Genomic DNA, 25,484 nt, shown 5'->3' on the forward strand with positions numbered 1-25,484 from the left:
TTTCTTTATATGGTATAATCATGTACCTTTGTATCCCTAAACATTATATTGTTTGGTTTGACATGTTTTTGAGCTTCATATAAATGGAGTAATAGTGTCTGTTTTCTTATGCAGCTTGCTTTTTTACACTCACCATTATGCATCTCAGATTTATCTGTCTTTACATGTAGGGGAACTCCATTTTTACTGCTGTGTGTACAGTGTTCCATTGTATGAATATATCTCAGTTATTTATTTTACTGTTGATGTATATTTGGATTGTTCCCAGGCAGATAGTCTCAGCTATGTAATTCTTAAGATGAGATCACCCAGAAACCATGATACTGGATCTTCCATTTTTTTTTTTTTTTTTTTTTTTTTTGCGGTATGTGGGCCTCTCACTGTTGTGGCCTCTCCCGTTGCGGAGCACAGGCTCCGGACACACAGGCCCAGCGGCCATGGCTCACGGGCCCAGCCGCTCCGCGGCATGTGGGATCTTCCCAGACCGGGGCACGAACCCATCTCCCCTGCATCGGCAGGCGGACTCTCAACCACTGCGCCACCAGGGAAGCCCTGGATCTTCCATTTTTTAAAATGGGATTTTATAGCAGACACTGTCATATGTGCAATAATATTTATTAATTGATATGCGTGAAATAAGTAAAATGCTTGTTAGTAATATTTGTATTTTGTTTTTATTAATAAAATTGTTATTAATAAAATAAAATGTTTTAATTTGTAAAACACACCTGCCATAACATGATAATTGCATTCCTAAAAATCTTCTCCTTACCCCAAATCACATTTTAAACACAGTTGTGTCAGTAAGAAAAGCAAAGTCTAATATTTCTGCACCTATGACAGTAATAAGAGTATGTTCTAAATAGCTACATATATATTTTGTTACTTGCAAGATGAAATAAATAAATTGATTAAAGCTGTCAGATACAAACCTACTTTTCTTTTTGCCCTGAACCGACATGAATAAGAGTCTCCCATTTTCCTCTTTCACTTTGGCCTTGACCTTGCATTTTTGCTTACAACTTAAGTCACAGTTACTAACAATACACAAGAAAACAGGATGCCAACATTCTGCTGGTAGTCACCAAACCAAACTGTGCATTCCAGTCCTCCAGAGCAGGATCTCTTCTTTTGGTACTAGTTCCCCATCATAATGGGGATTAACTGCTAGTAGTCTGCACAGTGTAGATTTTGTTCTCTATTTATAATCATTTTATTACAGTTAAAGTGTCCATATAATTTACTGGAGTATTTTTAAGAGTGTAATTGAGCACTATTAATAATTATGCTGAGGCAACAGGCAAAAACTGGGACTCTGCTTGGCTCTCTGGGAAGTAGGGTTATCCTAATTTTATTATATACAGTGTGCATTGTGAAAAGTCAGCATTTTAGAAGAAATGTCCGTATTTGAATATGTGACATTTCAAATGTGTGATCAATATCTAAAACCCAAATTTCATCTTTTGAGAATCTGCTTGCAAAATAAGTTTTGTAAATATGTTTGAAAAAACTTTCAGTGTTTTTTTTTCCTCAGGATGATCGTTTAAGAGAACCTCTGCAAAAACTGAAACTGGCTGTTAGCAATGTCATGCCTGAACAGCTATTTAAATACCAGGAGGACTGCCAGGCTCGTAATCAAGCTAAGTGTGCCAAGTATGTACCTCTTCTATTTGGACTGGCTTTTGCATTTGAGAAATACTTGTAGCTGTTAGAGATTGGTCTTAAGTGGACTTCATCACCAAGTAGAAATCCACATAAACCACTGAAGTGGTATAATTGAATATATTTTCTAAATGGCAAGTCACTTCCCACTCAACTGCTTTGGTGTGAAAGGCAAAAGGTCTTTTGATTTAGTGTATGATGTGATCAAAGCTAGAGCTGACCCTGGTCAGACATTTCACATGTTGACCTACTTGATTGGTTGAAGTTGGATACAAAAGATAAGTGTTCATGCCTTTATATTAGAGTTTGAAGACCTTATTTACCAGAGCGCTTTATAATGCACTTCAAAGTATTATGTGGAAAGGTAGACTCCTCATTTACCCTGTCTTTTGAGTCAACATTCAATTAAGCAATTCAACAAGTATCTAAGGAGCATATTATAGGCAGTGTTGGGTTGAAACTTTGCTTCATAAAATGGTTTTCATTTTTAGGTTTCAAACAGATGAAGAACGAGAAAAAAATGGATCTGAGGAAGATGATGATGAGAAACCAGGGAAACGTGTCATAGGACCAAGGAAGAAATTCCACTGGGATGACACCATTAGGTAAGATTTAACCAAAACCTTCACTTTTAACCAAATAGATGATGCAGAAGTAAGGTTTCTCATAAAAAGAATTGATAGTAAATGGAAAACTAGATAGAAGCAACCAAAAGTTAGTGTGTAGGAAAAATTTATTCAAGAGAAAATCAATTTGGTTCTAATATCCTTAGAGTTCTATCACTTTTATTTACATATAGTACTTTTTATAAGTTAATCTTATTATTGAGTAAGTCATACTGGTTTCAGAGATGAAGTACTAAATATATTTATATAACCAGTCATCTTTCTTACCAGTATTTCTGTACTCCAAGTGGAGGGTTTAGTTGTAGGACTATCCCTTTTAATCTTTGGTGCCTGGATTAAAGGTATCAAAGGAAATTATCTCATATTGGGAATTTGGCTATAGTACACTGAATGATATATGTTGGAAATCATCTATCTTCATGTCATCTTCTGAATTCTTCAGATAATCGTCTTTATTATTGCTATCAGATTTGTGTGCTTTTAAAAAATCTGTTTCAAGCTTAATTTTCTACAATTTTGCAGTCAGATTTATATATAAATATATATTTTTAATCTGTTTAGAACTTTGTTATGTAACCTTGTTGAGATCAAATTGGGATGCTATGAGTTAGAGCCAAATAAAAGCCAGTCTGCTGAGGATTATCTTAAATCCTTTATGGAGACAGAGGTGAAACCATTGTGGCCTAAGGGCTGGATGCAGGCAAGGTAAGAAATATGACATCCTAGATTTTATTTTACTTTTTTATTGCTGTTATTAAAGACATATATACACACATATGACATTCATTTTCCTAAGAACCTAGTGTGTTTAACATTCTTTACAGTCATCTCAGATGATGTCTGCTTTGAAAGCTTCACTCACTTAAAAGACAAAACAATTAGTCACATGGACATAGAGATACACATAAAGGTGATTTTTTTTTTTTTAACCGACCACTTTTTCTTTTTTGCACGTGAATTTCCTAATAAGAGAAAAGGGGAGGGGGGAAGAAGGTTTTGAACTTTGGAAGGGGAACTTTATATGGGTATCATGAAGATAAGTAACTGAGTACAAGATTTAGAGTGTAGAAAAAGAGGCACAGCCTTAGTGCTATTGAAAATAGTCAATGTAGAGTGGTATCTCTAAAACTAAGTGTAGCCCAGTTTAAAGAGTTAAGTAAAGAATGTTAAAATTAATAGACTTGGCTGTCTCAACCTGTCATCCTAAAGTATTCATCTTAAATCAACAGAAATTTGTTAAAAGATTTAAATAAAGAGGTAATATAACATTTTCCATAAAATAGTTTATTGAATTTACTGTACCATTATAAGTCTTTATTTGGTTAAAAAAAAAAAGCAAGTAGTAGCCTATTGAATATTAAATGATTAAAATGACAAAGTGATTATCATGTTATTATCTGCTGTGGAAAAATAATTGTGTCCTTTTAATTTTTCCAGAATGCTTTTTAAGGAAAGTCGGAGTGTACATAATCATCTTACTTCTGCTCCGTGAGTAAATGCAGACTCCAGATTTCTTCACTTATATTTATTCACATTATGATATTTAGTAAACAAAAATATCATTTATTAAATGCTAGGTAAAATAGAACTTAAACATACATTTATACAATCTCTGTCTTACCACTGCTTTTTTGTTTTTAAAAATCGTTTAAACTGTGGACTCTGTAGACCTCAGGACACATTTATCTATTAAAGAACTTCTCAGGCTAGTCTCTAAAAACTTGAATCCTTAATGTAACATATTGGCCTGAGATCTGGTAGTGAGAAGCCATGTAAACAGGAAGGCTCTGGTGGTTTCCATTGTTCCTGGACGATCTGCCCTCCCGTTGTTTCGTATACTTTTTCTTTCCCTCTTAATGACCATCTACAAAGGTAATCTGTTAGCCTCATGCTTTTCAAGACAGTTCTGTATATATCCTACCTAGCCTTGCCTTGCAGTGTTTTATTCTACAAAATTAACATACTCTTCATGTCCTTCCCTCTGTCCAAAACTGAATCTTTCATTAATGATGTATTGATAATTAATAAAGAAGAGTCTTTAGTAAAAAGGCAAGTTTTTTCTGTGGTTACATTTTTGGGTGAATACTGGTTAATTTGACAAGGATTTTATTTTTACCTACAACTTAAGGCTACTTCTCTATTGCCTAGAAGTGTAGTATTAAGGGTTAATGAAATATAAACATAGCAAGTCACTGAGAATTTACTGAGCACTCTAGTTCAGTATTCCACTAAGAGATCTGGTTAACATCTGGGTAATGTTACAAAATTCCCCCTTTCCTTGTATACAGTTGTAGTAGGTGGAATTTTTTACAGCTTTTAGGAAGGACACTTTGTTAGTATACCATCAGAGATGTATTGAGTTGGTGTGGTTTTCAGATCTTGCTACTCTTGTTGTTTTGGGTATAAATTTGGAGTAGTTTGGTTTCATACATTATAGGTTTACTTTGTTGCAGGTGGTTTAGATATCCCAGGGTGGGGGGTATGTATATTTTTTATGCCTTTATATGTATTTGTGTCAATAATATTTCAGGCCTTTAATTTCCCTATAGTTCTAAAATCACGTTACAATTCAAGTATAAATAATTCATTCCTTTAATTCTAAAGCAAGTGTTTACATAGATCCTTTACCTCAGTTTTTATTTTTTTCTTTTTTAGTAGCCTCATTATTATGGCTAACTTTGCGTTTCATTTTGTATCAGAAAGTAGGAATCTGTGTGATAATATGGGCCTGAAAGTCATGAATATTACTGTTGCCTTAACGAAGTTGTAGATTGTAATCAAGATACTTGTTAAGGGCTTCCCTGGTGGCGCAGTGGTTGAGAGTCCACCTGCCAATGCAGGGGACACGGGTTCGTACCCCAGTTCGGGAAGATCCCACATGCTGCAGAGCGTCTAGGCCCGTGAGCCATGGCCGTTGAGCCTGCGCGTCTGGAGCCTGTGCTCTGCAATGGGAGAGGCCACAACAGTGAGAGGCCCACATACCGCCAAAAAAAAAAAAAAAGATACTTGTTAATTTAATTGATGGCATTTTAACTTCGTGAAGTCGAAATATTCTGACATGTGAGGTATTTTAGCTTTTCAACCCTTTTTTAATCTTCAAACATTTTCCACACTAGTTCCCAAAGGTTCCAAGGATCCATGGTTTTTTTTTTTTTTTTTTTTTTTTTTTTGCGGTACGCGGGTCTCTCACTGTTGTGGCCTCTCCCGTTGCGGAGCACAGGCTCCGGACGCACAGGCTCAGCGGCCATGGCTCACGGGCCCAGCCGCTCCACGGCATGTGGGATCTTCCCGGACCGGGGCATGAACCCATGTCCCCTGCATCGGCAGGCGGACTCTCAACCACTGTGCCACCAGGGAAGCCCGATCCATGGTATTTTTTATTGCCTTTTTTCTGTCATTTTGAAATTTTTAATCTAAATTATTATGTTAAAAATAATTTTCTTTAAAAACTTGAGGATTTTTTGTTTTGTTTTTTAAACAGTATCTCATTTACAACCTCTTAGCATGGTTTAATTTGAGCTTAAAGTTCCTTGAAGCTCTTATTCTATAAATAATTACAAATTCTTACCAGTTCTTTGAAATAAGTCTTCTTAGGCAGCTTTGTTAGCCTGTTTTGAGTTATTTTATTTTATTTTTTTGAGTATTTACATTTAATTTTTTAAAAAACTTTATCATCTACATTTCACATTTTACTAATGGTTTGGCCTTTATTCTAGTTAATTGAAATTGGGGAACATGTTGCTGTATATTCACATATAAACTGAGCACTTATATAACTTATATATAGTTCCTTCAGAGAACTTCCCAAATAGAAGAAATTATTTACCCATATAATTACAAGATTATGTGTTACAATTTCCTAATGAGTGACTTAACTGCCCCTGAAATGGCCTCCTTTTTAATCTTTTCTCTTAGGGCAAAGAAAAAGGTGATTCCTGCACCTAAACCCAAAGTGAAGGTAAGTATTGAACCAAATCTTTAATTAGTGATAATTGGTGACTGTTGAAATACATCCTTATGATGAAAAGGTTATATGGTATTTCACATGTATTTTAAGTACCATACTCTTAAGATGGGTGTTTTCAAACATTGTAAAAATCCTAGAACCATTGTATTTGGGAGAAGAGATGGCTTTGTGGCAGTGGGAAATTTATATACATTAGTTAAATTGTAAGGCTTATTACTACTTAGAAATGTTGAATAAAATATGACAAATATCTCTCAGAAGCATCGCTGAGATTGCAAATATAAATATATAAGAGAAATTCCTAAGGCTCAAAACAAAGAAGAAGCTGCCAGAATGTTAATCTGTCATTGAAACTTTAGTTGCCTTTAGGTGCATTTGCTGATTTCCATCACCTTCTCAGAGCACAGCAGATAAGATTTTCTTAGACTTAAATAGGTTGGGAATTGGAATGAAACTCTCCATAAACCTGGGACTCTCAAAGGATAACATTTTTAGTAAAAGAAAGAACTGGAAAAGAAATCCATTCACCAGCGGAAAGACTAAGAAATTTGTGTATCTTGGCCTGGGTTCTGGATTAGGGGAAGAAAGTCCTCCCTGAAATTTTTCTCTGGATTGGGAGTTTAATTTACACAACCTGCATGATCTGGGAAAACCTCAAGCTAAGAAAATAACTTGAAGTTGTTAGATTAGTATTAACCCAGGGCACTGGCAAATCACATTCACTCTTTAATAATGTACCTTCATCCCAGGCCTCAAAGGCTTATCACATATATACTGTGTCAGACATGAGTTTACAATCTGAAAATACAGAATACGTGAGGAAATAAGTTACTGTGAGTGAGTCAGCAGAAACAGCCAACAGAATTAGACCCCTAAGAAGGGCAAGTGATGGATTTATTAGATTTAGAACATAAAGTAACTTAAGTTTTTTAATATTTAAAAAAGTAGAAGGGGGGACAAAAAATATCCAATCAAAGTAGACAAAGCAGAGTTGAACCAAGCATAACCTCTAGAAGTGAAAGCTATAATCATTTGAAATTAAAATTGTAATGAAAGCCCACAACTGGTAGGTTTTAGACTTTTCCCATAGCCTTCATCTCTTTGAATAGAGTTTCTTTGCTTGTGAGGTTAGGGCCAGAAGGTCAATGTTTGCTACTCCGTGGTCTTCTTAATTTATCGTATTAGAGGCTCTTTGAATGCAGATTAAATAGTCTTCTTTTTCTTAGTTAACCTGCTTTGTCTTCTAATCCAAATAATATGGAGCCAGTATTTCATTAACTCTATTGAGTTCATGCTTTGTTTTGACATCTGACTTTATTTTTAAACTCCTAATACCCACCATAAAGTGTTGGTTAAATTTCGATACATCTATTTAAACATATAATTTACCAGAATTCTAATAATGGGTGTGCTGGGATGGTACAGGGGAATTATCTGTTTTGTTCCTTTCTTCGTGATTAAATTACCCTTTCCTTTTCCCCAAATGGAAAAACTGTATTGCGGATATGGTTTTTTCCTGCCCTGCTGACCCTTAAATACCTATTTCAGTTATAAAGGTAATATAAGGAAATGCTTACAGGAGAAAATGCAAACAATACAGAAAAGTAAGAAGGAGGAAAGTAAAAGTATCCAGAAATTTCTTCTCACATAGAATAAAAAGCTCCTAACTTTCTGGCACACATCTGCCCTCCCTTCTTCTGGCTCTCTGTCCCTGCCTCCCCCCCTTCTTTCCTTCCACCCATCCATCCATCCATCTAACCATCTATCCATCTGCCCATCCAGTCATTTATTTATCCAGATGGAATTAACATTTTATATAAATGGAATAACCTGCTTTTTCGGCTCAAATGTATATCCTGAACAATTTACCAATGTAAATCTACACAGTACTCTCTTGGCTGGATTTACTGTTATTCTTGTAAAGAAAAAAATATTAAAGAAAAATTAATAAAGAAAGTTACTTAAAATGGCAATTTTATACTGGTAACAGTCCCAATATTATTTTGATACACTCCCCCACTCTCAGTTTCTGTACTTTTTATAGTAATGCAGCTTTCACTAATCATGTAATTGGATGGCATGTCAGTGCAGTCATGTCTCATCTGCATTAGCTGTTCATCTTAGCAGACAGTTTTGACCTTAATGTAGTTACGCTACAGACTTCTAAAAGGTATTGAGGTTTTCAATCACGGCTTTTTAGAATAGACGTTTAGAGAAATTGCGAAGAAAGAGTGTAGTGGCATTCTTAACAGAAATAAGAATTTATTATTCTTATTTACTGTAATGCCTTAGAAAGTAGGTGGTAAAGACCCTTTCTCTCCATGCTTACCCCACTGTAGTTAGAGTAAGTGCTCTCATGGCATAAATTAATGTATAGTATAAGGGTTTAGGTTTATTTGGATTTGTCTGTTTTTAGGAAACTAATTGAAGAAACTTTGAAAAGATTTTTATGTAGTTTTGTTTCTTCTTAATCTTAAATATAAAATGAGTCATGTACTTCATATTTTTCTTAAGAGAAAGATACTTTTTAAATTCTTTTGCTCTTTGAATATTTTAAACTGTGCCCTAATTCTCATATCTCTTCCTTGAATTTTAAGGAAGTTAATTTTTTTTGATGAAACAGAAAATATTCTCTCTTAGGTATTCCAAGTTTTAATTCCTAATACTCTTGCTTTCTTAGCATAGTGCCTTTCTCATAGTGAATATATGTGGAATAAATTACAAATGACTTCTACCATAATGAATAGAAAAGGTAATTTAAGTGTGCTTGGATTGAATCTTCTGCCAGTTTGATGTACCAGTTTCTCTATGCACTGCCTATGGGTAGCTGTAGGACAGGCATACAAAGAGGCCGAAATGCAAGGAAGCAGAGTGAGGGCCAGTATCGTAGCAAACCATACTATACGAGATGGGTAGAATCTTTTTTTATATATAATTAACTTATTTTTATTATTTATTTTTTTAATTTTTTGGCTGCATTGGGTCTTTTTTGCTGTGCGTGGGCTTTCTCTAGTTGCGGCGAGCGGGGGCTACTCTTCGTTGCGGTGCACAGGCTTCTCACTGCGGTGGCTTCTCTTGTTGCGGAGCACGGGCTGTAGGCTTGCGGGCTTCAGTAGTTGTGGCACACGGGCTCAGTAGTTGTGGCTCGTGGGCTCTAGAGCGCAGCCTCAGGAGTTGTGGCTCACGGACTTAGTTGCTCCCTGGCATGTGGGATCCTTCCAGACCAGGTCTCAAACGCATGTCCCCTACATTGACAGGCAGATTCCTAACCACTGTGCCCCAGGGAAGTCCCTGGGTAGAATCTTAAGATAAAGGCAGAGGGACTTCCCTGGCAGTCCAGCAGTTAAGACTCTGCACTTCTACTGCAGGGGGCTCGGGATCAATCCCTGGTCGAGGAACTAAGATCCTGCATGCTGCACGGTGTGGCCAAAAAATTTTAAAAATACAAATAAAAAAGATAAAGGCAGAAGTTCTCCTAGATATAAGGAAGATAAAAAGAGAATCGTCTCTGAACAAATGGATTCGGAATAGTATCTGAAGATCTGATAGAGGTGGGTGAGGGGAGAGGAGGTTTCATTAGTGATAGACGTAGTATATGAATGTTCCTTTGGCTTGGTTTTAAGCCTTCTTAGAATGGCTTACGAAGATGTGGCAGCTGTGTGCAATACATCAGATACTTTGGCTTTTGAGGACAGTTCAGTTAGGAGCTCTACCCTCTGGAAAATTATTTTGGTTTTTACAGCCTCTAAATAAGATTTCTAGTAGAATTTTAATTATGAGAATTCCTTTGTCCTTTAAAATCTAATACTTTGTAATTTTTGATTAATCGTTTTTGTTTCTCCAACATAATGCTGTTTATGCTAGGAGTGTAGTCCAAAAAAGGACCAGAAAACTCCTGCATCCTTGGTGGCTTCAGTTGGTGGCCCTTCAACGAGCTCTAGCACATCTGCTGTGGCCTCCACCAGTTCTAGCTCTACACCAGCCCAGGAGACGATCTGCCTTGATGACTCACTAGATGAAGAACTTTCTTTTCATCCACCTGCACTGGATCTTGTTTCTGAAGCTTTAGCTGTTATCAACAACGGGAACAAGGGCCCTCCAGCTGGCTCAAGGATAAGTATGCCAACTGCAAAACCTCGTCCAGGACTGAGAGAGGAAAAATTAGCAAGTATCATGAGTAAACTGCCACTGGCTACTCCCAAAAAACTAGATTCTACTCAGACCACACATTCATCAAGTCTTATTGCTGGCCACACAGGGCCAGTACCAAAGAAACCCCAGGATTTAGCTCATACTGGCATCTCTTCAGGCCTTATTGCTGGTTCTTCAATTCAGAACCCTAAAGTTTCCTTAGAACCTTTGCCAGCCAGGCTACTTCAACAAGGACTACAGAGGTCAAGCCAGATTCACGCTTCTTCCTCTTCACAGACCCATGTCTCCTCTTCTTCCCAAGCCCAAGTTGCTGCCTCCTCTCATGCTCTGGGAACATCAGAGGCCCAAGATGCTTCTTCGTTAACACAAGTAACAAAGGTGCACCAGCATTCAGCTGTCCAACAGAACTATGTGTCTCCATTACAAGCAACTATTAGTAAATCACAGACCAATCCAGTGGTGAAATTAAGTAATAATCCCCAACTTTCTTGTTCATCCCCACTTATTAAGTCTTCAGATAAGCCACTTATGTACCGCCTTCCCTTATCTACTCCCCAACCTGGAAATGGTTCTCAAGGGTCCCACTCCCTGGTTTCTAGGACAGTACCTAGCACCACTACCTCCAGTAACTATTTAGCCAAGGCGATGGTGTCACAAATCTCCACGCAGGGTTTCAAATCTCCCTTCTCAATGGCTGCATCCCCAAAACTTGCCGCATCTCCGAAACCTGCCACGTCTCCTAAACCCTTACCCTCACCTAAGCCTTCTGCCTCACCCAAGCCCTCTCAGTCAGCTAAGCCTTCAGTATCAACTAAACTTATTTCTAAATCCAACCCAACTCCCAAACCTACTGTATCCCCAAGTTCTTCCAGTCCAAATGCACTAGTGGCCCAGAGTAGCCACTCTAGCAGTAACAACCCAGTCCATAAACAGCCCAGTGGAATAAACATCAGCAGACAGTCTCCCACCTTGAATTTATTGCCCTCTAATCGCACTTCAGGCCTTCCATCTACAAAAAATCTTCAGGCCCCTCCAAAGCTAACAAACTCATCATCCACTGGAACTGTCGGCAAGAATAGCTTGAGTGGAATTGCAATGAATGTACCGGCCAGCAGAGGTAGCAACCTTAACTCAAGCGGAGCTAATAGGACTAGTCTATCTGGGGGAACAGGAAGTGGAACACAGGGTGCTACTAAACCGTTGTCTACTCCACATAGACCATCCTCTGCCTCAGGGTCGTCAGTGGTAACAGCCAGTGTGCAGGTATGTATGTTAGATACATTCACGTGATAAAGTGTAAGATGGTGTAATTTCTCTTGTGAGTCAATTTAATGACTTTATTATAATATCAGTTGTTTATGATGACTTCTAACTTATGGATATTGACATCACAGTGATGGAGACACCTGGGAATGAAATTTTTGTTGGGATGTGGATTTTTTTTATTACATGCTTACTTTCAAAATTTTTAAAAAACACAAATAAAATGCATATTTAAAACTGTACCTTACCAAAGTCCAGAACAACATAGTCACTTATGATTTTAACATACCTTCACATGTCTCTTCTTTTCCCCATCCTAGTCCCCTTTCTCCTGCCAACTTTCATAATTTTTTTTTTTGCGGTACGCGGGCCTCTCACTGCTGTGGCCTCTCCTGTTGCGGAGCACAGGCTCCGGACGCGCAGGCTTAGCGGCCATGGCTCACGGGCCCAGCCGCTCCGTGGCATGTGGGATCTTCCCGGACCAGGGCACGAACCTGTGTCCCCTGCATCGGCAGGTGGACTCTCAACCACTGCGCCACCAGGGAAGCCCCATAATTCTTTATTTAATAAAATTTAGACATATTATTTTTTTCCTCTAACCATTTGTCTTTCGAATAAAATTTTTATTTTGCACAAATTTTACAGTTATTCATATATAATTCTCTGTCAAGTTAGTGTCAGTAATCCATTTATACCACACTTTCCCCATTTGTGAGTTTTTAATTTAAGTTTATCTCTCATTTAGCAGGAGTACCTAATTCAAGGAATCTTTTCAAGAAGGCTAACGTGAAAGCTGTTTTACTTCAGCTCTTGCATACCTGATAATTTCTGTGCTGCCACACTTGAGTTGATAAAGACTTCTTGGGTCACTAAATGTCTCACTCCAACTTTTGTGAATACTGCTCCACTGACGCTTACTTACTAATTAAGGTTATAAAAAAGTATGAGGCAATTCTGACTTTTTGTTCCCTTATAAGTAATGGGTTTTCTCTGCCTAAATGCTAATCGCATTTTCTCTTGTTTCTTGAAAATCAAGTGTTCCCAGATAATGGCTAGGTTTATCTAGTTTTCGTTAATTGTGTACCTAGAAAAATGGTAACATCTTTCAATCTCAGACCTGCCCATTTTTTCAGCTCAAGAATATTTTGTTCTATTTCGGGTCTGATTATGTTTTCTGATCCATTCGCCTAGGTTTTTTGAGAACTCTTTATCACTCATATATTCCATCTTTCTGCCTTTCATATCATCTTCTCTGTTATTGTTTTCATCTATCTGCCACTTCTTTGTATTCTGAGGCTTTCTCAAATTTGTCCTTCACTTTACTGATTTGGTTTCTTTAACTTTTTTTTCCCTTCCCCTGAAATATAATCCATGTTCACAATAGGTAAAATTCAGAAAAAAAGAAAATAAAAGCCACCCATCATCCCACCAGTGTTGATATTTTCCTGATAACTTTTTTAGACTCTTCAAGAAAGTGGATTTTACATAATATTCTGTTTCATAAGAAGCTTTAAAAAATATAACATTTTATGATGTTATTTCTTAGATTCTCAGTTATTCTTTGAAAATATGACTTTTATTGATTTCTGAAATTCTGTTGTCTAAGAAAGTGCTCTAACTTTGTACTGCCTCTTATTTATGTGGAATAGCAACATCTAATGAAATATGTTTCCCCTTGGTGTTTGTAGAGGTTCTCTGCTATTCAGTACAAGCTAAGTGTTGGTATTCAATATACACTTAAAACCCAAATCATCACTCTGCCTTTACTAAAGTAGGCTTAGGAATGAATGAATTCTAGAATTCTAATATAGAACAAAATTCAATTAACTGATACTTCATTAACTGAAATCTGGGATAAATAGATGTTTTATCTCTATGATTTTGCTTTTATCAGAAATAAGAAAAAAAACCGTTTAGGGATTGTATGTTAAAATTTAAGTTATAACTAAGGTCTAGGAGTTAGTCCACATTCCTGTTTTATTATCTTTATTAAAATGTTGACTGTTTTTGAAATCAATCTTTAATTTGATCACAGGAATATGTGAGAGGATTATAACCGAAATGGCAGTTCCGTGCCCCAGATCCTCCTTCCTAGTGTCAGCTACTTTTAACTCTCTTAGCTTTTTCTCTTGTGTTTTTTAAAAATTGTGTTTTTAAAAAATAAGAATGAATGGAAGACTGTTTATTTTAGTTTTATCTTTCAGCTTCTCATTGTGATAAATAAGGCTTTTAGCTCACTTATACCTTTCCCATTTTCTTCAAAGACTAAAATTACAACTTTTGGTTAAATCTGTGACTATGTAAAATATTGTCTCTGTTGAGCTAAGTGTCATTAACTGTGGTTTCAGTGATAAATTTTGGACTTTTTTCCTGTAGTTAAAAATTGCTTTTTTTCCACTTGCTTTGTTTTCTTTGAATTTAAAGTTAAATCTCCCTCTATCTTTTGTCATCTCCAGAATCTATCAGTTCCTTTTTTTTTTTTCTCCTGGAAACCTTCCTATATTTGATCATTTATCCCTGAAGAACAACTTGGTTTGTTGTTTACCAGTTGGTTTGTTGGCAAGGAAACTACATGGCAAAATTTGTGTTTCTAAAATATAACTACTTCCTCCCTGGTTTTCTTCCTCTCCGAAATGGCTTTATGATTTGGAGACCTTAGTGTTCGTGCCTTCATATTGGATCCTTTTGTCTTTCTTATTGGTTTGACTGAGGAAAAAATCAGTAATTGAATAAGGTTATTTCTAACTTTTGGTCAACCTAAGATTCTTTTTTTTAACATAGCATCTCACTGAAATCTTACCAGCTACCTTGTGGCCTCTAGATCCTATCCTTCTAGCTGGCCAGCACTAAAAACAGATTTCCTATCTATGCCTATAAACTATTCCGCTCCTTTGTGAAAGACATCTTTAGCTGTTTGCAGATGTGAAAATGACAGGTCGTGAGGTTAACAAAAGTTAAAGTCTTTCTGGGTTCACATTATTATCTCCACCTGCTTTTTATTAACTTGCCACTCAAGGCTTTCCTGTTCTTTCTTGCCCTTCAGCTTATTGATTTTCTGTGAATCCTGTCTTTGCCACTTTATAATTCCCAAAATAATTCACTAAGCAAATGTTTACTAAGTGTTTAATGTGTGCCAGGCACTCTTCTAGGTGCTGGGGAAATGGGGTGAATCAAGATCCCTCCTCTCATGGGGCGTATATTCTAGGTAGGAAGATAAGCAAAACACAAGTATTTAAAAATACTTTAAGCGCTATAAAAATAAAATAAAACAGTCATATGATAAAGTGTGATTGCTACTAACATGGATAAGGGAGATGGAGAAGGCCTCTTTGACGAGGCAACGTTAGAGCTGAGAATTGCATGAGCAGGAGCCAGCCATTTGGAGAGAAGAGCGAACAGCCCAGGCAAGAGGGGGATGGTAGATGTGAAGACGCTGAGATAGGAAAGAGCCTGACGACGTGCAGGCCTGCATGGCTAGCCAGTAGGGAAGGATGGGGAGGTGAGGGGATCAAAGATCAGCTCCAAACCATGGGATGGAGAACCTTGTGGGCTACAATAAGGGCTTGGGCTTTTACTTCTGTTCAGTGGGAAGCTGTGGGAGGGGAGTGGTATGGTCTGATTTATATTTCAGAAGATCACTCTGGGTGTTGTAGAGAATGGGGGGCAGATGTACTCACCAAAATGAAACACGTCGTTAAAAGAAAAATGTAGTACCCACCACAGGAAGAGCAAGGTGCCCGTTCATATTTTCCCCTAGGAATGAAATGTGGAGGTCATGGAAAATATTTTTGATTATGGGGCATTATCCCGAACTATTTGCCTACTTCATGTTGACAGCTTCTCCTGTGTGCTTCCGGATGCTATCGACAGTGGGATATCCCACTTCTGAAAGGTCTCCACCTTCTATGAGAGAAAAACTTATAAATGCCCATATAACATTTAGATAATCTGGTGTTTCACTTTAGCTTTATAAACAAAAGTGGTTATGGAAGGTTTTTAAAAGTACAGAATGTTAGATAGTTATGGCATGGTGCCATTTTTTATTGCTAATACACGTTACTTAATTGTGGAAGTTGCCCTAATTTGCATTTGCTGTCAGTTTTAATGCTTCCATTAGCCTCCTCCAGAAAAGCATAGGAGAGTTCTCCTTATTAGCAGTGTTTCATGTTCCTCACTAGGGGGGCTCCGCTTGGGGCACATGGCCTTGGAGTGTGTTCCCCATATTATCCTGAGACTAAAATAGAATTACAATTAAAAAGAAGAAAGAACGCTTGTTAATTCTTAAATTGATGCTGGATCCTTTTTTTGCTTCAGAAGCATTGTTGTTTCTAACTTAGTAATTCTTAACTAAATCACCCATTTTGTATATCATGGTGGGCACAGTAGAGGGGAAAGACTGGCAGTAAGAAAAATAGTCAAGACCAAGCGTAAAGTGATAAAGATTTGTACTTAAGTGTGGGAGGAAGTTGCGATTAAAAAAAAAAAAGATATCATGTTGACTGTGAGCTCATCTTGTTCTTCATTTCATGATGCTTAAAAACTAAGGTTTCAAGCCAGAGTGGTGGGAAGGAATGAAACTACTGATCCTAGCGTTTAACATATACGAGAAGGAAGTGATTGTAGCAGATAATGAGTTCAATTCTGGACATGCCAAGTTGGCGAGTGTTAGATATCCAAGTGGAATTCTTCACTAAACCGTTAGCTAAACAGGATTGAAACTGAGATGAGAGGTCAGAACTAAAGGTATAAATCTGAGAGATAAATAAAGGAGATAAGGGAAGGCTATTGGAGAACTAGTGGAAAAACCAGAATAGAAAGCTTTTGGAGGATGTTCTTCATTTTTTTTGTTCAGCAGTGGTGTGGACCATTAAGTGTATAAATATATGATGTAATGTGGCATTTTTGCATGGGAAAATCACCTACCTTGTTATCATACATTAACTAAGAAATAAAATGATTAGCCCTTAATTAATAATATTTACTGGTAGAAGTAATCAACATACAAAGTAAAACTGACCATAGCTAATGCTTGTTATTGATTAACAAATATACAGAGAATTCAGTTTTCTTGACCAAATTTAGAACTGTTAAGTTTTTTACCACAGAAATTTTGAGTTGATAAAATAAGGCTACAAAATTGCAGAAACTATAGTAGATAATGTCTGATACTGAGAAATTTTGATTATAATCTTTGTTGGTAAGTACACATAAAAAAAGTCAAAATGGGAAAAAATTATTAAATTGCTTTATAGAAGAGTGTTCAAAGAATTAAATTAGCCTAATAGAGTATATTTAAGTAATTTGTCAATGAAAGCTCATCAGTGCTAGCATATTTCTAAACATAAACATGGCATCAAAGCCCAGGTCCAGGAGTGTCAAAACACTCCCTAATTTACCTTTTGCATTAGGAGTCTAAGTTCAAAAAAGTAGTGGAATTGGAAACCTCTTTCAGGGGTTAACGAAAGGCTAGATAATGTGGAAAAAGGAGGCTGTCATTCAGCAAGTTTGATAATAAAAGGAAGATACATAAGTCAGGATTTTGCTAGGAGTTAGGGAAGAGCCAGGAATAACAGCGTGGTTGTAAAACAATGTAAGAGGACTCTGTATTTGCGAAGGCAGAGGAAATACGGAAAAGGTGCAGTACTTGACATTTGTCCCAGAAAGTTCTGCATGGGTGGGATTCATGGCATAGGTCAGGTGTTCAGCTTCTGAGGAAGAGGCAGGTAAGGCTAATGATGATGAGGACACAGGATGGCTGTTATGATGAAAGTACAGGGTATCAAGTTGGGGGATCTGAGAGAGTTATAGTCTAGAACAACAGCTGCAGGGATTGTGTCAGAAAAGATTGTAAGACAAACAGTAAAATTACAGAGCATTTCCAGAGACCATATTGAAATTATATGGAATTAATTACCAGTGTCAGATCTAGGGGCTAAGAGCAAAAATGGAAATCTAAGGTTAGAAATGCGTTGATTAAGAGAGTGAATGGGTGTTAATATAGGCATTGCAGTAACAGTTAAGAAATCTAAACTGGTGATGAAGAACTGAGTAGAAGTATTTCCAAAGCCAGTATTGGTCACTCTTTGAAATGTAATTTATGCTTCAGTCTTCATTTCTGTCTCCCAAAGTTTCTGTTAGAGCAGATGTAAGACATAGTCTCGTGTCCATGAGGATATTAAGTAAAATAAATCAATTCAGGTTAAAGACTTGATTTCTTATGTATTTTGACCCCTGGTTTCTGCAGTCCACAGCAGGAGCATCATTATTGGCTAATGCCTCACCTCTGACTCTCATGACATCACCTTTGTCTGTAACAAATCAAAATGTGACTCCTTTTGGGATGCTGGGTGGCCTTGTTCCAGTGACCATGCCCTTCCAGTTTCCCTTGGAGCTACTTGGCTTTGGAACGGACACAGCTGGAGTGACAGCCACCTCGGGATCTACCTCAGCCGCTTTCCACCATAGCCTAACTCAGAGTAAGTGCGGCTCTTTTATTTACTTGGCTACCTAGTTTGATAGAACAGGAAACTTCACAAATTTATACTAATTGAGAGTAGTCCAGGTGGAGTGAGTGAAAATTATACAATTTTTTAAAAAGAAATGCAGTTTATTTCATCTATATATATAAAATAAGTCAAATTACTGCACTCTGAAATTTTTTTATAGTTTGTAAGTGAACTGTCTATTCCACATTTCTATCTTAATGAAATTTATAAGAGGGAGTCAGATTTGCTGGGTTATTTGCATACACATTTATATTTATACATGTAAATATTTTTTAATGTATGTGCTCTAGTTTAAGAAGTCAGGGTCTGTGCTTACATTAGATAAACTATTTTCATTTTTTTATCTAAGAGGGCTCAAATCTTAGTTTTAAGAAGATTACTGACAAAACTGTTTTCCTCTCAGATTTACTAAAGGGTTTACAGCCAGGAGCTCAGCATGCAGCAACACTTTCCCACTCACCTCTGCCTACACATTTACAGCAAACATTTAATGGTAAGAAAGCCACCTGTTTCTTCCTCTCTTTATTATTTATACAAACTTACAAATATATATTTTAAGTCTTTTCTGAAAACCATGTGAGAGAATGACAAAGATTGGAAAAACTAATTTTCATGTGACTGAATCCTTATTGGCAACAGACACCTTACAGAAAGGAAATAAGTAAAGGAGATCTTTTATTACATGTGCAGAGAGCCTTTTTGAAGGTGTTTGTTATATGGAAATGATGATAAAGAATAGAATTCATACAACAGTGTACAAAAGTCATGTCCGGTAATTAATCATAGTTGACCTTTATTGAAAGCTTACTAAGTGACAGTCTTGTGACTACTTACATGTATTAGCTAATTTAATCCTTACAACAAACCTGTGAATGAGATAACAATCCCCATTTTACAGATCAGGAAACTGAATCAGAGGTAAGCAACTTGCCCAAGATGATAGGGTAGTAAGTGTTTAATCTGAGATACAAACCCAGGAAGTCTGACTCCATGGCCTGTATTCTTAACTATTAAACTTCTCTGCCTCTTAGCCGCGATTAAATTAACGTGATTTTAAACTGTACACGTTATATATTTGCAGCCCAACTAGATCGCTCTGAAATCTGAAATTGGATAGTGGACACTGGACACAACACTGGCCTCCAGATTCTTGCTCTCACCAGCAGTTGACCCCCATAGAACGGTGATACTGTTCTGAAGGCCATTTTCAGGATCTTTGAGCCGCTAGGCTGCTCTCTTAACTTTGGAAGTTGACTGGAGCCTCACTATTCTTTTTGGCCACTGCATTTAAAATTATTGTTGAACAAGTTTACAGTTGACCACAATGTGGAAATGGGAGCTTTAGAACAATCTTGAGGCAATAGGTTGTAATTAATCCTCTAAAACACCTAAGTGGTAAGCTGCCCCAGACTCTCCCCTTGAGAGAATGAAATCGAAACCACAGTTGTGCAAATGGGGGACCACAAAGTAGGCACAAGTGTCAATAGTCCTGATCTTCCTGGGCTTCTTGATGAGGTTTAAGTGCTTAAGGAAAATTGCCCTGTGACTAAGGCAGTTCCACCCTGGGTATTGACGACAGTTTGGTAGGATGAGCCCGGCTTGGAGCTGTATGTTTGAGGGCAGACCGGTAGAAACCTGCAAGGAATTAGACACCTGGGATTCTTGTGGTTCAACATGACCCCAATATTCCAGGTGTAGGTACATTATCTTGTTTTCTGGCCAGCACCACTGTTCCAGAGGGAGAAAGGAAATAAGACTGTCGGTATTTTCCAAGTAATTGAAATTTAAAAGTTAATAATTTTTCATTGTAAAAACATTTTAAAGTATGAGACACTAAATTTGAGAATCAGGCTGGGATTTTTGAATTCTAGGACTGCCGCTGTGAGCAGGTCTAACTTGTTTGACTTTCACTTCCCTTCCTTGTAAACTGAGGACAACAAGATGTTTTTAATAGGCTTCTTATGAGAATTTAACAAAAATATTTATTTAGGGCTTCCCTGGTGGCACAGGGGTTGAGAGTCCGCCTGCCGATGCAGGGGACACGGGTTCGTGCCCCGGTCCGGGAAGATCCCACATGCCGCGGAGCGGCTGGGCCCGTGAGCCATGGCCGCTGAGCCTGCGCATCCGGAGCCTGTGCTCCACAACGGGAGACTCCACAACAGTGAGAGGCCCGTGTACCGCAAAAAAAAAAAAAAAAAAAAAAAAATTATTTAAAGCTTCTAGCATGGTACCTGGTGCATAGTAAGAGTTCAATTAATGTTAATTTTCTGACCTTATCTAAAGACTGGGGTCAGTAAACTTTTTCTATAAAGCTGCAAATAGTAAATAATTTAGGCTTTGCAGTCCACATAGTCTATCACAACTACTCCACTCTGCCATTGCAGTAGGAAAACCGTCATAGACAATATGTAGCATGAGTGTGGCTGGGTTCCAATAAAACTTTATTCATAAAAAGAGGTGGCAGTCCATATTTGGCCCACAGGCCATAGTTGCCAAACCCTGGTCTAAAGAATTTCACAGTCCAGTTAATATGAGTATTTTATTTTGGTAATTAACCAAAGCTTCTTTGAGCAAAATCCCACTCTGCCATTTTATGAATTTGATTATGCTTCAAGTCAAATCATTTCTGTCTACAAATGCAAGGGTATAATACCTCATTATAAATGGAAAAGTCAATTCCTTAGATGTTGTCACCAAGTTCATTTTAATAATATTCTGTTTATACAGCTTTTGAAATAATTGTTTTGTTTCATTGATACATCTTTTCTTCAGTGGAGGCAGTTTTTTTGTTTTGCTTATGTTTCACCCAAGTAATTTAGGTTTCACACAAGTGGACTTAGCATTGTGACTTTTGTGGTCTCCTCCAGCCTTAAGATTGTTACTGAATGCAATAATTTGTTCCTTTACACCTGTGTATTCTGCCCTTTGTGCCTCCCTCTTTTTCTCTCAGGCCTGGTGGAGGCTTAATTTTCCTTGCTAAGGCAATGAATGATCTATTAGAGATTTTCTCTATATTCTTTAGTCTCTAGAGGTCACTGGGCCCTACTCGTGTCCAGTTTAAGTAGAGCGATCAGCATTTCCCCAGTAAAAGTTACATAGCCATATGTAAAACTAGGAAACCATTGTTCCCAGTAGCAAACTTTCCTACCTTTTACAACTTTTGCCAGGTTAGGACTAAAACAAAGACTCAGCTGGAGTTTTCACTACCAGTGTGGTCCAATCATTTACATAAATAATTGAGAGTTATTAAATGCTGTGTCATGGCAGGAAATTTAATCTCACTTGCAAGAAAATGAAATTGACCTTGTCTTCTAAAGGAATCAAAAAATGTGTTAGGTCCCTTGAAGGAGGGGGATTATGTCTTTTATGTTTCTTTATAATCCTCACGGCATTTGACACAATTGACAGTGAGGTAGATAATAAATACTTGTTGAAATAGTATTTGTAGGACACTGAAAACCAATTAAACCATAGTCATTTGAGATAAGAGGATCATTCTTGTTGAGTTTTTATCTCCTTTATGTTCTCAACCTCTATAATGCTATATAACATGTAAGGTACTAAAGGTTATCTTTTTAGCAATGTCATCATCCACGTGAAAATTAAAAGTTAATTGTTCTTTTTGCTTTGTTTTTATTTTTTATTACATGCTGACCCATACCAATTAAACATCTCTTTTCTCAGATGGAGGCCAAAGTAAAGGGGACACTAAATTACCACGGAAATCTCAGTGACTTCCAGCAAACAAAGGAGATGACACACTCGGCTGGCTGATGGAATCTACCTGATGGAAAAGTACTCATGTGGTCATAGGGCTGCTGTTCTGTCGATGTTTACATTCTCTCGTCCCAAGCACTGTGGTGAGGAGGAAAAAGAAAAGAAAACATTACTTGAGTAAAGCCAGGTGCAGGAGGAAGAAATGCTTTCGTGCAAAGTTAGTGACCTTTGGTCTCTTCTAAAGAAAGACAAAGTTACCATATTAACTGACTTGAAAGAGACTCAGTTGTCAAACCCACAGAAATACAAATTTAATTTTTCCCGGGGGAGGAAGAAGGAAATTGAGGATTTGGGTAAACTCCATCCATCCTGGGGGTTGGATCTGAACACTTGTAGACATAATTGCATAATAAAAGACAATATATCTGAAATTAGGCCAGTTTGTCAGGAGTAATGATCATGTCTGGGTGGACTGTGCAGCAAATTTGCCACAAAAAAAGTTAATGACCCTATGTCTGATACAGACAGTAGCTGAGTATAAATCGTGTACCCTCAAAAATCCTGAACAAACTTGAATCTTCTCCAGTGTGTAGCAACTCCTATGTAAGTCAGTGGACTAAAGATGCTTCAGGAAAGTCATTTTAGCACAGTGATATATATTACATTTTTAAGTCAAAAAATTGAGCCCGTTGCTCTTAACAGACAAAACTTAGATGTTCCCTTTTTGTAAAAGGGTCAATTACATCTTCCATTCAGAAGCAGGTACTTAACTCTCTTCTTCAGGTGATTTGTGCATCTGGTATTGACTGGTTAATTCTTATTTCCATTCTTGATGTTAAAACGTGACTGTGTTCACATTTTCCTCTTTGAGAAATGGGGATCTTTGATACAGGGCTGTGGCTTTGGTCCACTTAGCCTTTGCAGGCCTGCCAGTATGAACTGTAAATTTCCCCCAACATCACCTCAGGTTCACAACGTCTCCTTCTGTTCTTTTAGCTAGTGGTATTTCAGGTGATTATTAACTATTGATATAAACAAGTGTAAGTGTGCATTACAATGCTTCCTCATTGGTCATTCAAATGGCATATATGTATTTTTTTTGGAATTTTGAAGATAATATTTTAAAGGGAAGAATTAAATTAGGATCATTATGTGTACAGGGGATTATTTTTATAACGATCATAGTGTATTTTTACTCCCTATATCCAGTGTAGTGAAATTGATTTGGAGCATTTGGGATTTTAAAGCTTTACTAATATTTACTCAGTATTGATATATGAGTAAACCTGCAGATAATAAGACTCCGTTATTACAGCTTCCTCATGCAAATAGCATATTCAACAAAGGACGTTAAGGGAGAAATTTATGGTTATGTTTGGATACATTTTGTTTGGGTTTTTTTCACTTCATCATTGTTCTAGTCTCTCTTTTTTCTTCCTATTTAGGCTTCTGAATGTTTTCAAACTGTACTCAAGAATAGTGTAAGCTTGATCCATTAACAATGACAGACTAACCTAAAAAAACCAGCATCAGATTGGTAGTAGCAAGATTCCTTGCGTATGTTTTCATTACAAATCATCCTGTTACGCTTACTCAGATAAGGGTATTAACCAGGCCCTTTTTTAACTTTCATGAGCAGAAGTTCCAAATAGCTTTAGGACTGTGAATAAATTAGCACAGATCTCTTTAGATCTGTAAGCCTATATTTGGACTTCAGAGTCACATTGGCTTGGTTATAGCAAAAAAAAAAAAAAAAAGTTAATAACTGAAATCTTTAGTTCTAAGAACTTGTTACAGTAAGAGGAAAGGATTATTTCAAAGGAATCATTGATATAATTACTTGCCTCTAAGAATTTAGTTTACCGGTAAAGCAGATAAGAATGTTGTATCAACCCTGGTGGATATTTTGGAAGGATATTGGGATGGTGCAGATAGGTTTGACTTGAATTGAGTATGTTTGATTAAAGTTTTTTTTTTTTTTTTTTGCGGTACGCGGGCCTCTCACTGTTGTGGCCTCTCCCGTTGCGGAGCACAGGCTCCGGACGCGCAGGCTCAGCGGCCATGGCTCACGGGCCCAGCCGCTCCGTGGCATGTGGGATCTTCCCGGACGAGGGCACGAACCTATGTCCCCCGCATCGGCAGGTGGACTCTCAACCACTGCGCCACCAGGGAAGCCCCTATTTGGTTTTTTAACTAGGGAAACGTACCCAATTCTTGAGTTGTTCCAGTGTAGCATACCTCTTGCTTTTATTTAATTTAGAAAAAAGAAGTCTTTGCTAATCTATAGGAATTTTCCTTTGGGAAGCTGCCTTTGTTTTACTTCCCATACCAGGAGAGAAGTCAGAATGCACATTAATCTCTCTCTCTGAGGATAGTTGTGCATGTATTCATCTGTATGTGTATATCTGTACACATACATTTATCTATATATAAGTTCATTAGGACTTCCAGTTGAGGAGTAACAACTTTAATTTCTTAAATCCATCAACTGAATCACGCCATGTGAAGATCCCTGATGACTCTGTCCTCATTAGAGAAGAACAGGATTATCAGTTCTTCCCCCAGTATCGTTTATAACTAACTGGTAAAAATAACTGAAGGCCCTTGGCTCTGAGGAGTTCTCATATGTGGAGATTCTGTTCTTTTCTCTTCAGTCTTGATTCTGCATCACTGCACCACATTTTCACTACCTTTAATCCACTCCAATCAAGACTACCCTTTTCTGTTGTACAAGTGAAACCAACATCCTTATATTTCTTAAAAAGTATGATCAAAGAGTTACTACATGTAAATACCTCTTGCTTTTCTAGGCCGTAACATTGAAAATGGTGTCCATACTGTACAGTCACCTATTTTTACAGTTTGTCTTACTAAAATCATACATACAAATCGGTTATTTTTTAGCACAGAGGCTTGTGACTCATATTCTATTTTTGCACTTGAAAGTCAAATTATGTTATTTTTTAAAATGGTGAGTAATTTGGAAAGGATATAGAGCAATGTGTATTTCTGAAGAGCGTTAGCAACATCCCAATGTAAAAGTAATCAGCACACAATTATGTCCCATTCAGCGGGATTCTTGATTCAGGAAAAGTAAGCTGTTGTCAACTGTCTTGTATTTTAAATTGCCTTTACTGATGTATAAGCTGTTACTGTACATACAAGTTAATCCTCAGTATTCACGAGCAATAATGAATGGTCAGCAGAGTTGTCTCCAGAGATAGCAGTGCTGAGCCTCAGTTGGAGACTGAGAGCAAAGTGTCAAGCTCATTCAGAGCCTCCACAATAGATGTAAGCAATAATTTAATTATTAGTCGATTATAATTCTTTCTCATATGCTTCTGAGATCAGTGGGTAAAAGAAATCATGATTTTAAAGCAGCCTGAAGAAATTAAGTTTTGGGGAAAGAAGTGAGGTTAATCTGAAGTCACAAAATCTTGATATTGAGGGAATCAGAGGATTGTGTTAGTACATTCTTTTATGCCTACCACCCCTTTGATGGATGCTGTTAGCCCAAATTACATTTTTAATATCAGAGAAGCTGAATAGGGTTTATCATATCACCCAGGTAGGAGGAAGAACCGGGCACAC

The 25,484-nt window shown here is 37.3% G+C and overlaps 1 protein-coding gene across 1 annotated transcript in view; it reads left to right on the plus strand.

Moving 5' to 3' along the window:
* UBN2 (ubinuclein 2) overlaps positions 1-21,910 on the plus strand; it is a gene marked incomplete at both ends in the record, with an annotated part of 81,731 nt that extends 59,821 nt beyond the window's left edge. Inside the window, 9 exons of the mRNA XM_079711023.1 lie at positions 1,535-1,653; positions 2,154-2,267; positions 2,850-2,993; positions 3,726-3,776; positions 6,204-6,246; positions 10,120-11,670; positions 17,915-18,146; positions 18,580-18,669; positions 21,861-21,910. Of these exons, the coding sequence (XP_079567149.1) occupies positions 1,535-1,653; positions 2,154-2,267; positions 2,850-2,993; positions 3,726-3,776; positions 6,204-6,246; positions 10,120-11,670; positions 17,915-18,146; positions 18,580-18,669; positions 21,861-21,910 (2,394 nt within the window). The remainder of the gene's footprint in view (positions 1-1,534; positions 1,654-2,153; positions 2,268-2,849; positions 2,994-3,725; positions 3,777-6,203; positions 6,247-10,119; positions 11,671-17,914; positions 18,147-18,579; positions 18,670-21,860) is intronic.
* Between the last annotated feature and the right edge of the window lie 3,574 nt (positions 21,911-25,484).

Source organism: Hyperoodon ampullatus (genome assembly GCF_949752795.1).
Source record: "Hyperoodon ampullatus genome assembly, chromosome: 9".
NCBI classification, from domain to species: Eukaryota; Metazoa; Chordata; class Mammalia; order Artiodactyla; family Ziphiidae; genus Hyperoodon; species Hyperoodon ampullatus.